Raw genomic sequence first — 15,936 nt, forward strand, 5'->3', positions numbered from 1 at the left:
ACCTTTAGAATCGAATCGAAGGTCTGATGAATGAATATAATAGCCTGATTTCTCAAATGCAATAGATGAACTTCTTAAGGCCATGCCATAAAAGTTCAATTTGGTTTACAACGTGAATACATATTTTAACAATATTTTTTTATTATCTTAAGGTTTCTTGCATATTAATCAGTTGATTCGAGTTCGACTTCGAAGTGGCAATGAACAATGCATTAAAAACGAATATCTTATATGAGAAAGGGACTGAAAATAAATTGTTTTGAAATTTCTTGAATCTTTTGAATGAATTAATCATTACTCCACTCAGTGTCTACTTCCTGAGCTCTATGGCTAATAATAATTTCAAAAAGCATAATATGTTTAACATCAAAAATGAAGTTTTAAAAAAGTTCAATTTCGGTTTATAGGACTTCCAATCAAACTTTAGGAATCTCAATATGAAACGTCTGTCGGCTCTAACAAGTAGGCGTTTCTACCAGGAAATGATTGATATTCGATGTACTGTACATCTCCACTTGAGAAGAATCTATTTCTGCATTTGGCCCGAGGCTCTCAAAGTCGGGCTCAGAAGCCTATCCTGCGAAATACAGGTTGTAATGAGCAAATCGATTGGGAGAAAGTGGATGGCAACAAAATTTCCAACACAAATTGAAGCTCAGGTGATTAGCAGAGGCCGAATAATAAGTTGCAGTTTTCACAGCATTCATATCGATGTGCTATCATATTGAAGAGGTATTGAACTTTCTCAAGAACATAGAAAAGAGTTGAAAAAAGCGGCTACCATTTTGTTAGTGCTCATTTCAGAAGTGTTGGTACTAGTGGTCAAGAAGAAAAGAATGTTCTTCCTTAATCGAAATAGGTTTTTAATTTGAATAAGTTAAGGGAAAGAAAAATCTGTTCCGATATCCATCTCTTCCTCGGCCTTCTCACATCTCTTTTTCCTGTGGGGTTGTAATATTGAGTTTCTAGTGGAGTTCTTGCGGATGGATGGCATCCTATTCAAGTGTTAACACCAGTTTCTCCTATTTCGTGTTATTTTAGATAGAACTCTACGTATTTCAACATTTCTGATTCTATCAGTTCTGGTGCATCGTTACACACTCCTCAGAGATTACATCAGTTCATAAAATAGAATTACTGAGATAGCATTAAATACGATGAAACTGTAAAGTCTTTACAACCCTTCTTCACCATCGCATTACTGAAATTTGAATCGGTCAACAGTAACCAGATTGTATTCAACAGTCTATGCAACTGTATTATAGTGTATGCAATAGTAGATTGATACTGCAATTCAGTCAACAATATTGAAATAAGAGCAACGTACCTGAGAATTAACTAGTAACTCGTACTTATGAAAGGTTTAATAACGATGGGAATTAGATTCAATTACAGTATAGGAATCTAAAGGACTGTGAGAGAGACTGTCCACGCATATTGGACCTTGCTTGAAAACTATTTTTGGCTCAGTTGGAGGTGGTCGGCGGAGGAAGAGTGAAGAGTAGGGATAGAGGAAGAGAGAGAAAAGTGAGAGTGAGAGGCGAGTAGAGAGTAATGAGAATGTTCATCGCCCAGAAGATAGTTAAAGCCAACTCAATCCGTCTATTTTGCGATAATGCCTCCTCGTTTAATTTGCCTACTATACTTACCACTTCAACAGTGTTGAGTTTGACTGTCAGCATTGGTTGAATGGCAGCATTAAAGTTATTTATATATGAAACGCTCACAGTTTGAAGTGAACCTCACATGATCTGCTGCCTGACACACTGTCTTCCGCATAACAGTCACACCAACTGGATCACACTGTTGCCAAGTGAGATATTATTAGGGCTAACAATGCTACGCAACAAATAGCTACAAAAAGACGCGGATCTCTACGACGATATATTTTCATTCACTTGTTCTACTACGTGTTGCATGATGAAGGATCAATATATTGGTAACAATCCATGTTCTTCTACAGTATTAGATGGAGTTCAATGAGGATGTTATGCTTTTAATGCGATAACTAAAAAAATAAATTTTAGAAACCTAAAATAACGGTATAGGCATACATCTTGCAAGCCAACTGATAATATACTTCGAAATTGAAAAAGAATGAAAGAATGGTATGTTAAAGAGGTTTTCTATGTACTATGAATAATACCATTCAACTATACATTATTATCAAGTATGTATATAGTGTTTGAGCTAGTTTTAAGGTCAGCGCTGGTAGCCGTGCTAAAATAAGGGTGATCGTGATTCAATAAAGAATGGATATGGGCAGTTCAAATCTAAATATTTGTGATAAAATTTATAATAGACACCACTAAAAACAAAACTACAGTCGGACTATTACTGCCCAACTTCACCAACACAGGTATTTTCTGAATGTTCTTGATGATCATACTCAGATTAATCTCAGTTAATAAAAACTATCTTTTTTTCAACTTCTTTTCTCAATATATTTTTCTACAAATTATGATAAACAGTTTATCATGTTTCTGCTTCAAGAGATAAGGTAAAGGAGGATGCAAAAAAATACGTGGCATGTAAGTAAAGACGTGTTAGTCGCTGACAATATTTCAATCACATAAATCAGCGTGAGGTTTCTGACCCATAGCAGTGGATACTATTCTACTGAGTCGCAGTTGTTGGTGATATAGGTGGATCAACTATGGCTGTTTTAAAATGTTCGCAATTTCAGAGTCAACAAGTGCGAGATTCTGAGTTTCAGATGAGTCGTAGCAGATTTCGTTTTCTATAAATACATTGAACAAGAGTGCAGATCGGGTGGAGGGAGTTTCAAGGCATTCCAAGTCTCCATTGGCCTTCTAGCTGGTCGAGTGCCAACTTTCAAGTTGACACATAGATTAGACCTGATAGGAGAAGCCTCATCAATAAATATTTCCTTCCACTTCACAAACCAGCACATTTTTATTGATCAGAATAGATTCATATGGATTGGATATCCATCAGAAGGAAGACGATCTTTGTTAGCATTAAACTCTCATAAAAAGAAGGAAATGGAATAAAGATGATTTGAATTGCATTCAAATGAAATCGTGAAGCACATGAAGTGATATATTGAGCGCCGCTTGCGTAGTTGCATGGGATGAAAGAGGAATTACAGTAATTACTCAATACCTTGAAAGAAACATTTAGAAATTATAATTCAGGAACTTCGAATCGAACATACAGCCTAATAGAAAATAATTCACGCAATCACTAATCCACTAGTTAATTACTATTCTAGAAGTCTACATCTATAATTCTATAGCTCTCTACGAGTCTGAATTCTTCGATAAGATCAGTAATTAGAATTTAAATTGATGAAATTTACACGTTAAACTGAACAGTTTCTTGTTCAACGACAAACATTTTACCTATAAAATAATAAATTAGAATCGATTGAAAAGTATATTATTAGTATCTTTCGGAGAAAATCATCTTCAACTCATGAGTAAGATAGAAAATTACCAACAGGAGTAATGTCAAAAATGATAGATGATCGATATGGGAGAAAGAGGATTTTGTCGCAACCTGTAAATCAATTTCGGTCTTAAGAGCCATAAATCACAAAATTTGTCCATCTGACCATAACTCAAATATTATTCGCCGAACTAGAAATAATGTTTCTGCTAAATGTCAACTAAATTGTTCTCGGAAAATGCTGTGCGGTCAATGTCATTGAGCATTCACTGATAACATATCGCGTGCTTTCGGTTAGAAGGTTTTTCCTGGTGAAAATGCTTAGCTGATCCTTCAGAACGAGAAAATGAAATTTGTATATTAGTATATAGACCAGTCAACAAACGATTATGGAGGGAAAAGTTTGGAACTCAATTTTCGACCCCGTAGCTCTTTCAAGGATAGTTAAGGGGGTAAACAAATCAAAAGTCCTCACTCCTACCCCTTGGGGTGGAGGTGGTTTGGAAGTACCATATTTTGGTTTTTTGCACATATCTCGAACTATATGCGAATTTCGGAATGTTTTTTCTAAATACAAAATTAAAGTTTACAAATTAGCCTACAAGTTTTATTTCCAACATTTCCCCATATATCTTCAAGTTTTCTAGTTATGAGCCTCGAAGGTGTCACATTTTGAAGAAAACCCCTTCCGGCTCCGACTTTTTCATCTTTTTAGCCTTATAAATTGAAGCATAGAATGATAAATTAATACATCAAATTGAAGAGAATTGAATTCTCTACAAGCCAATGTTCAGTAATTATTTTTTCAATGCATTGTTGTTGAGTAATATACCCTGAAAGTGCAGAAAGTTGGAAGAAAACCTGTCTTTTCAAAGATTTCACACTTTTAAAAGTGAATATCTCGAAAACTAAAGGAGATATCACAAAACTTGTAGGAGATTTATCTAGCTTCATTTCTGTTGATTAAGTCATGTCGCTAAAATGCATTGTTTCCAAGTTACATGCGTGTAAGCCAGGAATGAAAAATCGCAAATTTTAAACCACCCTCATCCCTTGAGCACAAGGGATAGGAATGAGGACTTTTGATATGTTTACCTTCTAACTAGTCCAAACGGAGCTGCAGAGTAAAATATTGTGTTCCAAACGTTCCCTCCAAATTTCCCTGTCAATTGATTCATTGTTATGAAACTAAAGATTTTACACTCAAGAACACTACAATGGCTGCAGCAATCGTAGGGAGATATGTAAAAAAATGAAGTAATACATGAAATTGAAGAGAATATGATGCTCTATGAGCTCATGATTAGCATGGATTTTTTCAATCAATCGTTAAAAAGTTATAAGGCCAAAAAGAAGAAAAAATCGGAAGGGTTTTTCTTCAAAATGTGATACCTTCGAGAGCTCATACCTAAAAAACTAGAAGATATATGGGAAAATGTTAGAAATGAAACTGACAGGTTAATTTGTAAGATTCAATTTGGTATTCCTAAAAAAATTCCGAAATACCCATATTGTTCGAGATATGTGCAAAAAACCAAAATATTGTACTTTCAAACCACCCCCATCCTCTTAACACAAGGGGTAGGAGTGAGGACTTTTGATATGTTTACCCCCTCACTATCCTTAAAAGATCTGCTAGGTCAAGAATTGTGTTCCTAACTTTTCCCTCTATACCTTTTTTGAACATTCGTTGCCTGGACTAATAGGGGTATATTGACCGAGTAGTTTGGAGTTCTGGAATATAACCTTGATTTTTGTAATTTTATGATATTGACATAATATTGGTCACACTGTAAAATTGAAATAATATTTCAAGTTTGTGAATTATTTTTGTTCAAAATAAATAGATTTCGAATTTAATATTAGCCTACTGTATAATTAAATATAAAGCTGGTATTATACAATAAAGTGTATTATCAAATATAGAGAAGCTTATCACAAACTGTGGTCGAATTGGTCAATACAATCAAAATTGAAGCTACAAATTACACAATTTTTCGGCTGTTCTAATACAAAAGATTCATCAGTTCGAGCATAGACATTCACCATATATTGAATATAGCTGTATCTTTAGTGGATATAGTTATACAGCTGCATCTAAATAAAATCCAATCAGAACTGTAAAAATCGATTGGATGGAAAACATTTATGTTATTTCCAACATAATATTGACAGTTTGAAGTGAATTTCACAACAGCCGCCGTGCTAAATGTATCAAGAGTGTGAAAAAGTTAAAATGCGTTCTATAGAAAAGTCAACATATTTAAGCTTAATCCGTTTGACCACGTGGGAATTGATCAACAAAAAATAGTGATGATTTTTATCATCATCAATAATATCAGTGAAGCTGGCCGGAAGTGGCCTCCTTTGCAATTCCATAAATCCAGAAGGAGAATAATAATACTGTGTGCATCTATAAAAATTCTGCTTTAAACGTATAGAATAATATTTCAATATAATCGAGAAAGGAGGGTACAAGTCATTTTATGAAATTAATTTCTCAAGCAATACTATTGGAATGAATGGAAAGTAAGGGTTTTCTGTAATACTGACTTGAGAATTGGAAATCAGTTATTAGTAAAATGTATCAATATTGGCCACAAATCAAGAATATTTCGAATACATCATAGATGAATCTTTGAGTGGTTAAACCACTTCAAGGATGAAGAGATCCTACTTATTATTATTATTATTATTTTTTATTGCATCCCAAACATCCGAATAATCAGACTGAGGATAAGTCAAAAAGAGCAACCTAAAGGAGGTTCTCAACACATATCATAATACATTTATAAAATACTGTAATTATACAATAGTCACATGAAATATTAATATATACATACATACAGTATATATAAAAACGCAGTTAGTCAAGATTACCTATGTACAAGGACCTGGGAAGAATCAAAGACAAGGAACAATAATATATCACTCCTGCAGAAACTCATCCACAGAATAGTATGGCCTTTCAAGTAACAGCCTCTTTAACATTCCTCTGAATCTTCGTAAGTCCGCCATGTCTCTAATATCCTGAGGTAATCTATTATATATTTTTGGGCCCATATATTGCGGAGATTTTTCAAACATGGCGGTTCTATGAGCAGCCACAGATAGGGAGGCTGAGTGCCTTGTATTGTAACTGTGGATTTCATTATTGCGGGTGAAGTTTGGTAGGTTTTTGTGAACGTATGAACAGATCTCCAAGATATACAGTGACGGCAGTGTAAGTATCCTGCTACTAAGGAATAGTTCTCGACAGGGATATCGGGGGGGCTTACCAAAAATAACTCTTAATGCTTTTTTCTGAGATCTAAATACCAGGATGAAGAATTTTGATCTTCCCCAAAGGGTTATGCCATACTTGAGGAAAGGAAAAAGATAACCGTAATATACCACCATAAGGGCTTTGAAGCTCAATGTGTTTTTGAGCACTCGCAGTGAGAAAATAGCCGAGTTAACCCTGGAGCATATTTTTTGAGTGTGTACTGACCAGTCCAATCTACTATCTAGTGTTTCTCCTAGAAGATCAACAGCAACGCTCTGCTGGGGTACACTCAAATCGGCCAACTCATTAAAGTTTCTGGCTGCAAAATGGGGGGGTTGGAAGGTAATGAACTCAGTCTTACTTGAATTCATAGACAGACGATTTGCAGCAAACCATCTCTTGATATTCAGTAGCTCTTCCTGTGTTTGGGTGACTACAGCTCTCAAACTTGAATTAGTGATAATAGATGATGTGTCATCGGCATACTGAATAAGTGGCTTAGTAGAGCAAGATGACAGATCATTTACGTACATAATAAATAATGTGGGACCAAGAATGGAGCCCTGTGGTACACCAGCATTGATTACAGCCCATTCTGATTGATAATTTTTATTGTCATGGTTTATTAGGGTGGCCTGCATCCTCTCTTTCAAAAACGAATTGAACCACCACAGCTCCCTTCCCCGAATGCCATATTTTCTCAACTTTTCAACAAGAATATCATGATTTACGCAATCAAATGCTTTTGACAGATCGCATAGCACTCCACATACCTGCTGGGAGGCGTCTAAACTTGCCGACACAGTATTGTAAAATTTTATTAGAGCTGCTTCTGTATCAAGTCCCCTTAAGAAGCCAAATTTTGTTTTTGAGACTATATTATTCACTCTCATAAAATGAAGAATTTGTTCATTAGCTGCCATCTCAAAAAGTTTGGAAAAGGCTGTGAGGATGGCAATGGGTCTGTAATTGTTCAAGTCCTCTTTGTCATTTTTCTTGAAAATAGGTCTTACTAGTGCATACTTCATTTTATGAGGGAACTCGCCAACAGTAAAAGACTGGTTGAGGATCCTGGACAAGGGTTCAGACAATATATCAGCAACCATCCTGAAAACTTTCACTGGAATTTCATCCCATCCAGCTGAATTTTTATTTTTAAGCGATTTAATGAGCACCTCCACTTGCTTGGGACTAAGAAGTTTAAATCTCATCCTAGAGCTGCAGTTACCTACCACGTTTCTTGTTGAAGCAAGCAGATTGTGAGTACTTCCAACACGGTTTGGAACATCGATAAAAAAACTGTTAAAATCCTCTGCTACTGAACTAGGATTGATTCTTGCTCTAGATGGGATTGTACTTGCTTTATCCTTGTGCTTACGTAGCTCAAATTTCACTATGTCCCATGCGGCCTTTACTTTGTTGTTGGCTATCTCTAAGTTATTTTCATGATATTTCCTTCTGGCAAGTGTAATGACACTTTTGAATATTCTATTATACGATCTGTAATAATTTTTAAAGTTTTGATCCTGTGTTTCCATGTACAGTTTATGTAATTCTCTTTTCTTCCTACTTGACGTTACAATTCCAGCAGTAATCCAACCCTTTCTATTAGTTTGTTTTATAGAAATGGCACAGAATGTTTCATTGAATAAAGGCAGGAATTTTCCTAGAAAGCAATCAAAGTTCTCATTGACTGTGAGAGACTCATTGAAATCCCAATTTACAACAGAGAGCTTGTCTCTGAATACCTTGAAGTTGTTAATAGAGAAGTTTCTCATTTTCACACTTTTTTGAACTTTTGACTCAGGTGTGACTCTCTCTGACATGGGTAAAAACAACCCCTCATGGTCAGAGAACCCCATGCTGAGGACAATTTCGTTGCTGACTTCCACATAATTTTTAGAAAAGATATTGTTGATGCAGGTAGCAGAAATTGATGTTACTCTGGTTGGGGTGTTGAAATTGGGGGATAAGGCATATAATGCAAAAATGTCAACCAAAGTTTTAGCATCCTCGCTGTCACCAAGCAAGTCCACATTGAAATCCGCTGCAAAAAAGACGTTTTCATACCTGACTCCAACACCAACGTGATGGAGGAAAGAGTCAAGTATTTCAAAAAATTCTCCTACATGCTCTTGTCTGGGGATCCTATAGAGGGATATTATTAGTACCTTAGGTCTGGTAAGCTCAATGCACGATGCCTCAAATACCTTTTCTTTATTAAATACATGTAAATCACCTCTAACTTTATATTTAACATCATTTCTCACGAGGATTGCTGAGCCGCCATGATTATCTACTGCCCTAGAGAAACTATCAGCACAAGAGAAACCAGGAATCGAGTTAAGTAGGCTGACATTTGAAGTGTTCAACCAGTGTTCATTAAGACATATTATGGGAATGAGTGTGTGGAATTCAGAAAGGAAGACTTGCAGATCATTTCTATTGCTTCTCATTCCACGGATATTGATATGTAGCAGATAAGGAATATCCTTCTTCAAGCTACTTGATGTGTCCCTGGGTTGCGGACCACTCAGGTGAGAGATCATGCCACTGCGCCCCCTCTCAGCCACTTCATTAAAAAAGTCTCCCTTACAGCAGTATTTCTGAATGGCACCGTATCTCTTATCAATTCTGAAAATCTGTTACACAAAATGTGTTTTCCTGACTTGTTTAAGTGTAGTCCATGCCTTCTACTTCTTATTCAGACAACGCCAAACTATATGACCCTGGGATGTTGTTCTAGATTTCCTGAATTTATATCCATTATAAATCACCGCCAAGTTTCCCGTACTAGTTGTCGTCATTTGTAGCTTCATATCAAGTGCAAAAAACCTCTAACCAGATCAGAATAAAATTAGTATGGAAATTAAAAAGCCGTAATTCCAATAGCAGTACGGAATCAGAAGAGATGAAAAATTATAGCTTACGTTAAGAAAATATAAATTCAGATGAATGGGAAAATTCGTGAAAAAACTATAAAATGTAAATCATTATTAAAAATATTTATGCTTAGTGATAAGAAAGAAATTATTTACTCGAATTTATTTTATTTTTCTTTTATATATTTTTTTCAAAAGTTTTAATGAGAGATTAAATATTTTTCTCGGTATACTATAATTATTCTATAAGAAGGTTTTTATGAAGGAGAGGACAACAAGTTTGAATGAATCAAGATAAATTAAAAAGCTACTATGTATCAAGTAATAAGAAATTGGGAATGAGAGATTTTTGTAAAAGAGAAAATTCTACTTCAAGACAAAGTGATCAAGTGATTATTCGGCCCTGAATGATCCCTACGTTGAAATAATTCACTCTGCTCACTCAGTACTCCTCACACAACTAATATCTATGCTTCCCATTCAAACATTGCTGACACTATTAAAAGCAGGCATAATTCAGTGGAGGGAGTGAGTCACCCTACAGTTAACCAAACCAAAGTGCAGCATTCCAATAGCTTCCAGTCCTGCGTGTTCTCGGGAAATTGCATCAGCTTTTCCAGAAGCCAGTTTGACCACGCATCAGGTTGGATTTCAGCTCAACGGAAACCAAACCAATCTGATTGGCCAATCGGTAACTGATAAGTGGAGCATCTGGAAATTTTCCACCTCACCCTAAAATTACGGTTATTGCATTCTATTGAGTTGCTGTACTTGGCTTCAAATGTCAGTGGTCTAATTCTGCTATTTGAACTATTTACGCCTTCCTGAACAATCATTGTTGCAACAATATTCGTACAATGAATTCCTCTACATATTGGTTGCATATATAATATATACATTTGTTTATCTACATGATGGTTGCGTATATATAGCATACATTTTTGTTGCTCTACATATTAGATGGTTGCACTATTGCACTAGTTGCTGCATATCTGTGTAACCTTCAATACAGCTTACTATGCAACCACTACAATTGGGTTTTCATGTTAATCGGTTTGATAGCCTTCTATAACAAACATCTAGAAACCGAACTTAACATTTTCAACAGCATATTGGGTTGCACTGTTAATCAACTCAGAATACCAACATTCTAGATAATCACAGATCAAGTTTGCTGGTCATTATACCCTCTAGATACCTATAATTATTTGTGCGTGTGTAATAAAAAGGATGATGATTAAGAGAGATTAATTTGTAAACTATAGTGAAATTTCCATTCAGTAAGAAAAGTTATGAAGTCAGCACCTGATTAGCATTCGTTTGCTATCATTGTCTGTCATCAGAAAAAGCAGAGAGCTCTATTCTTTTCAAACTCTGAATCGTTGAAGAATCGTTTGTAAGCTATGAAGAAATATAATGAACTACCAGAATATCAAATCTTTCATATTCATCCTACATACTAGGATATATAGAGAATTTAACATATATTAGAATTTAACGTTATATTAGAGAATTTTAACAGCAATGATGAGCAACATGATAAGCAACATGATAAAAATTTGAAAACAAGAAAAAAATAGAACATTCTTGAGGAGAAAACAGATAAACCGTAATCGAATAGATGAATAAAAACATTCGATGAGTAGTTTTCTAATTCCCAATTCACTCCAACGAAGGCCAGCCGACTTTTTGCATAAAAAACAACATTCACGATATCTGTAAATTTGACTCGATTCATTGGTTACGGAGAAATGAGTAAACAACTTGCCTGATAAAATATATAAACAAACAACAATAATATTTCATTGATGATTCAATCTGTTTGCTTTCAACTAATTAGTTAATGCCACTAATGCCGAGAATAGCAATGATAATGACAGACAAGAGAATAAATCTAATGGACCGGACATATGAATCTATAAATTTATTACAATAATAGACTTGATCTTCTACAACTCATGATGTCAACTATTCCACACAGACAATACAGAGTTGGATCCACACTATCCACATGCCCATATCCATATACTGTACTCCCAATATATAATTATGCAATAATGCTATAATTTATTTTGTATGGGTACATTACTATAAGTTATATGCTTTGATGTTCTATAAAGAGAGAATATATAACAAAATTTTCCAACAGACTCTAGCATTTTAGTGGCTATTCTATTATTGACTCAACTCAATTTCATTCCGTAACTAACTTGTATATTCTATTCTCTCGTTCCAAGTTCTACTCCTATAATAATTATTATTCTGTGGCAGAAGGGGATATAATAATTCATCTAAAACTCAATAATCCTTGTCAGTACAAAACTTATAGATTATACTATTTATCATCATATTATCACCAGTAGAATAGATAACTAACTGTACTTCAAATTAATCTACTGAGACTGGAATCATTAATATTATCCTACAAGAAAAATAAGAACGGAATCAGAGTTCAATGGGAAATTAATCAATTTATTTCCAACTGTTATGAGATAATAATGTGGAGTGAAAGCTCAAGGACTAATCTGTAAATCGATAACACTCTAAAGCTTTAATATTGTAGAGACCAAACTAATCAAACTTCAAGAGAACATCCCTCAAAAAACACAGTAAAGTTCAATAGAACTGTGTTTCTCAGAAAGAAAGATTTCTGTTTCTCAGAAAGAATGAGTGACGTTTATGGCGAATTGCCAAGTTTCCTCTCTTTATAGTGTTTAACTGTATTTTACAGCCAAATACTATTAAAATGATTTTAAATGTCTATAGCAATGAGTTTTTTATAGCAAGGAAGAAAATAGAGATAACTTCAGGTTTCAAATTAAATTATGAAGATACAAAAGTAATTATTACAGGAAAAATGCTTTTAAATAAAATTTGCTCAAAATGTATTCTTTTCCTTTTCCTTTCTCAAGTTCTAAAAAACTAAACCGTTTGTTGATATGATATTTTCATTCGATGAAATATCAATTTTTCATTGATCGAAATCACAATAATATTCATGATTTCAATAACTGATACCTGATATTGGAGGAAAAAGGAGCCTCCATCATACGCCAATATTAGAGTAAAAATCAGACTATCGAATTATTCATCATAAATCAGCTGACAAGTGATTACACAGATGTGTGGAGAAGCCAGTCTATTGCTGTATTTCCATAAGGTCTATAGTTTCAATCAGGTACTTGTGGATGAGAATACTGCGTGAGGTCTACTGTTCACAGAACTAGTAGTAGTTCTGTGAACATTAGACCTCGCGCTCAGTAAGTTACATTGACCTGTTGTAGTTTTTTTCAAAAAATAATAAATAATTTATCAATTTAAAATGTCTAGAAAAAATCCTAAATAAACATAGAGCTTTCTGTCCTATCGTACCGTGACGTGTCGTCCCGGAATGTGAGTGAGAGCGCTGTTATCAGGTTGGCTGAAACTGTCTACAACGTTGATGGAAAGATACATTTTCAATATGTTCGATGTTTTTGAACGGGTAGTATTATAGTCCACTAAACAGCTGATTTATGATGAATAGTCTGATTTTTACTCTAATATTGGCGTATGAAGGAGGCTCCTTTTTCCTTTTATATTATACTTGAAATGCAAAATTTCCAAAAACCTTGTATATACGTCGACGCGTAATTTAAAAAGGAACATACCTGTCAAATTTCATGAAAATCTATTACCGCGTTTCGCCATAAATGCGCAACATAAAAACATTTAAACAAGAGAAATGCCAAACCGTCGACTTGAATCTTAGACCTCACTTCGCTCGTTCAATTAATTATTTTAATCGGATCAAAGATAAGAGAAGATAAGAAAGTAGATACAGGTGGCACGATCTAGGGCAGTTTTTTGACCGAGTTGGTACTGTATCAAACAAGAATGTCTCAAATACATCAATAATAATGTTTGAACAAGACATTATTGATGAGGCTCTGATTAAAGTTCCGTAATTTTTGTATCCCCTCTTTAAACTTCATGTCAAACTAGCTCTCATAATCATCTCTTGCAAACCACTTTATTCGCGCACAAGTCCAGGGATTTTGAGGGAATCATCCTCAAAGAAAAAAACAATCAGCACTTTGTCCTGTTCAAGTCTAGTTTTGTATGAATTTCGTTTATATTATTTGATATTCTAATGTTTTTCTAACATTTGGTTGTACTGTTGTAAGAAAAGAGTATTATAAATACCGGTATTAGACCTATTGGAATTTTAAAAGCAAATTGTTTCTTTTTTGTACTATAAATTTTATAAGCGCTCATAGCATTACATTGTATGAACATATAATGAACATATATAACATATATGATGTATGATATATGACATATATGATATAATATATATGAACATATATAACACATAATCATTGTATGAACATATAGTACAGCATACTGACCAGTAGCCTAGCTTCAAATTTGGAATTTCAATCATTGTATTTCCTTGTGTTCTAATCAGTATCATATATTGTTCACTGTATTCTTCTATTATTAAAATATAAATTGGGGTAAATTGTAATTTCACCAGTGTTGAATTAATTTTTATGCCTTGAAAGAATAAAGATAATCTAAATATACATATAAAATTCCAATGTCATTAGCAAGATAATTGTAGCTCTATTTAGGTTTCCAATAATTGAGTGAGACAAATAAATTCCAAGCAAAGGCTAATATTAGGAATATTAGAATAATTGGGTTATCAAAGATTGGTGGGGATATGTATCATATATTATTATTGCTACAGAATCAAATTAATATAGAGATAATGAATATTAGAAAGTGTTTGGTGGTAGGGTAGGCCTACCTTCCATCCAGCAGAGCTATTGCTATCGCCCTTGTCCTTGAAATAGGGCACATTCTGCACCATCCACTCGTAGATCTGCGACAAGGTGAGTCGTTTGTCGGGCGCGGACGCGATCGCCTGAGTGATGAGGTCAGCGTAGGACAGATTGCCCCACGCGTTGCGACGACTCGAGTTCTTCTTGAGTTGGGCTGCAGCAGCTGCAGGGGGCACAACGGCCCCCATCAGTCCCGGGGCGCCCCCTGTCTCTGCCCCGGGTACGTCATCGGGTCGTGGAAGGGGCCAAGTGTTTGATCTGGCACGCTGTTGGGGCTCGAAGCCCAGGTCGGTCAACGGTTCCATCATTTCAACACCAAAAACCTATCACAAGATTACTTCCAAGTCTGCAAACTTATCAATCCTCTCACTCGGACATCTCTCTGATGATAACAAGCACAGCACCAATAATGTTTTTCAATGTTCAAACAAGATCGAATGATGATTACAAAACTAGAACACGATCGTGTGATGATTGGAAAATTCAATAAATAACTATCTAGTATCGGCGATTGTTCACAGCTAAATTGTTCTATTTCGACTAAACTTTGGGGTCGTCAATTGGACACTACACGATAGCAGTCAGTGTTGTTGAATCTCACGCTGATGCGTGTTGAGGCGGACAACGAGTGACGAATCATATCCGAAGTTAACTATGATAAAACTATAACATTAAGTACAACAGTAAACCACGTGCTTTATGCTGAAACACCGCACGCCGTGAAGAGATGACCAACAGCCACTGATGGTCTAAAACTGTCACGAAAAACTACTGTCGAAATTATTCGCTCGCTGCACAGTTGAAAATCCAAGTCTCAGTTTCAAAACGTAACTGCGTCTTAAAAACAGGACGACCCTGGCTGAACAGTCGGACCACTACAAGATGATAAACCTAGCACGACGGCTTGTGGCCTTCTACTTCTACGCTGTATTTTCAAGCGACGCAGTTCTCTCAACTACTGACCAGCTGATACGTGACGTCACACAGCGCATGCGCTCAACACTAACTTGAGTAGAAGTGCGCACACCTCTTCCAAACTCGTCACACTCACTCACTCACTCTCACACTGTGAATCAAACAAGTGTCCCCCCACACCGCGGAAGTGGCGCCAGGCCCACTAATTACCCTCCCCTCCGATCATAGCTCGTTTCGTTTCGACAGCTAACTAAATAATAGACGGACACGGACACACTACGCGTACGCTTGTATCTTCTATCACACACTGAACAATAAATTTCAACGGCAGAAACAAGACCTAGCGCTTCAGAACACGCTCGATTGCACCATATCACCAGCGCCTTCGTACGACAGCAACTCGACACTAACCGAAGCGAAGTAGTGACGAGTTTACTGAAGTTAGTTGTTCTCTCTTGTTATCATCTTTTATCGGTTGGACTGTATTATCGCAATCGCTTCGAGTTGAGACCCTGAATCTGCTCGAGTACCCTCAATCATTGCTCTTCAATCGTTAATGACAATAGCATACTAAATTACGTCAAAGCAATCTAAAAGATCGGCATCAATCTCTAAGCTTTGAACTTTGTGTTGT

The 15,936-nt window shown here is 35.5% G+C and overlaps 1 protein-coding gene across 1 annotated transcript in view; it reads right to left on the minus strand.

Annotated features, from left to right (window-relative positions):
• Nucleotides 1-15,709, minus strand: part of LOC111057077 (forkhead box protein O) — a 150,320-nt gene extending 134,611 nt beyond the window's left edge. Inside the window, exon 1 of the mRNA XM_039419924.1 lies at nucleotides 14,354-15,709. Coding sequence (XP_039275858.1) covers nucleotides 14,354-14,695 — 342 coding nt within the window. The 5' untranslated portion in view covers nucleotides 14,696-15,709. The remainder of the gene's footprint in view (nucleotides 1-14,353) is intronic.
• Nucleotides 15,710-15,936: the final 227 nt, after the last annotated feature.

Source organism: Nilaparvata lugens, chromosome 2 (assembly GCF_014356525.2).
Source record: "Nilaparvata lugens isolate BPH chromosome 2, ASM1435652v1, whole genome shotgun sequence".
Classification (NCBI taxonomy): domain Eukaryota; kingdom Metazoa; phylum Arthropoda; class Insecta; order Hemiptera; family Delphacidae; genus Nilaparvata; species Nilaparvata lugens.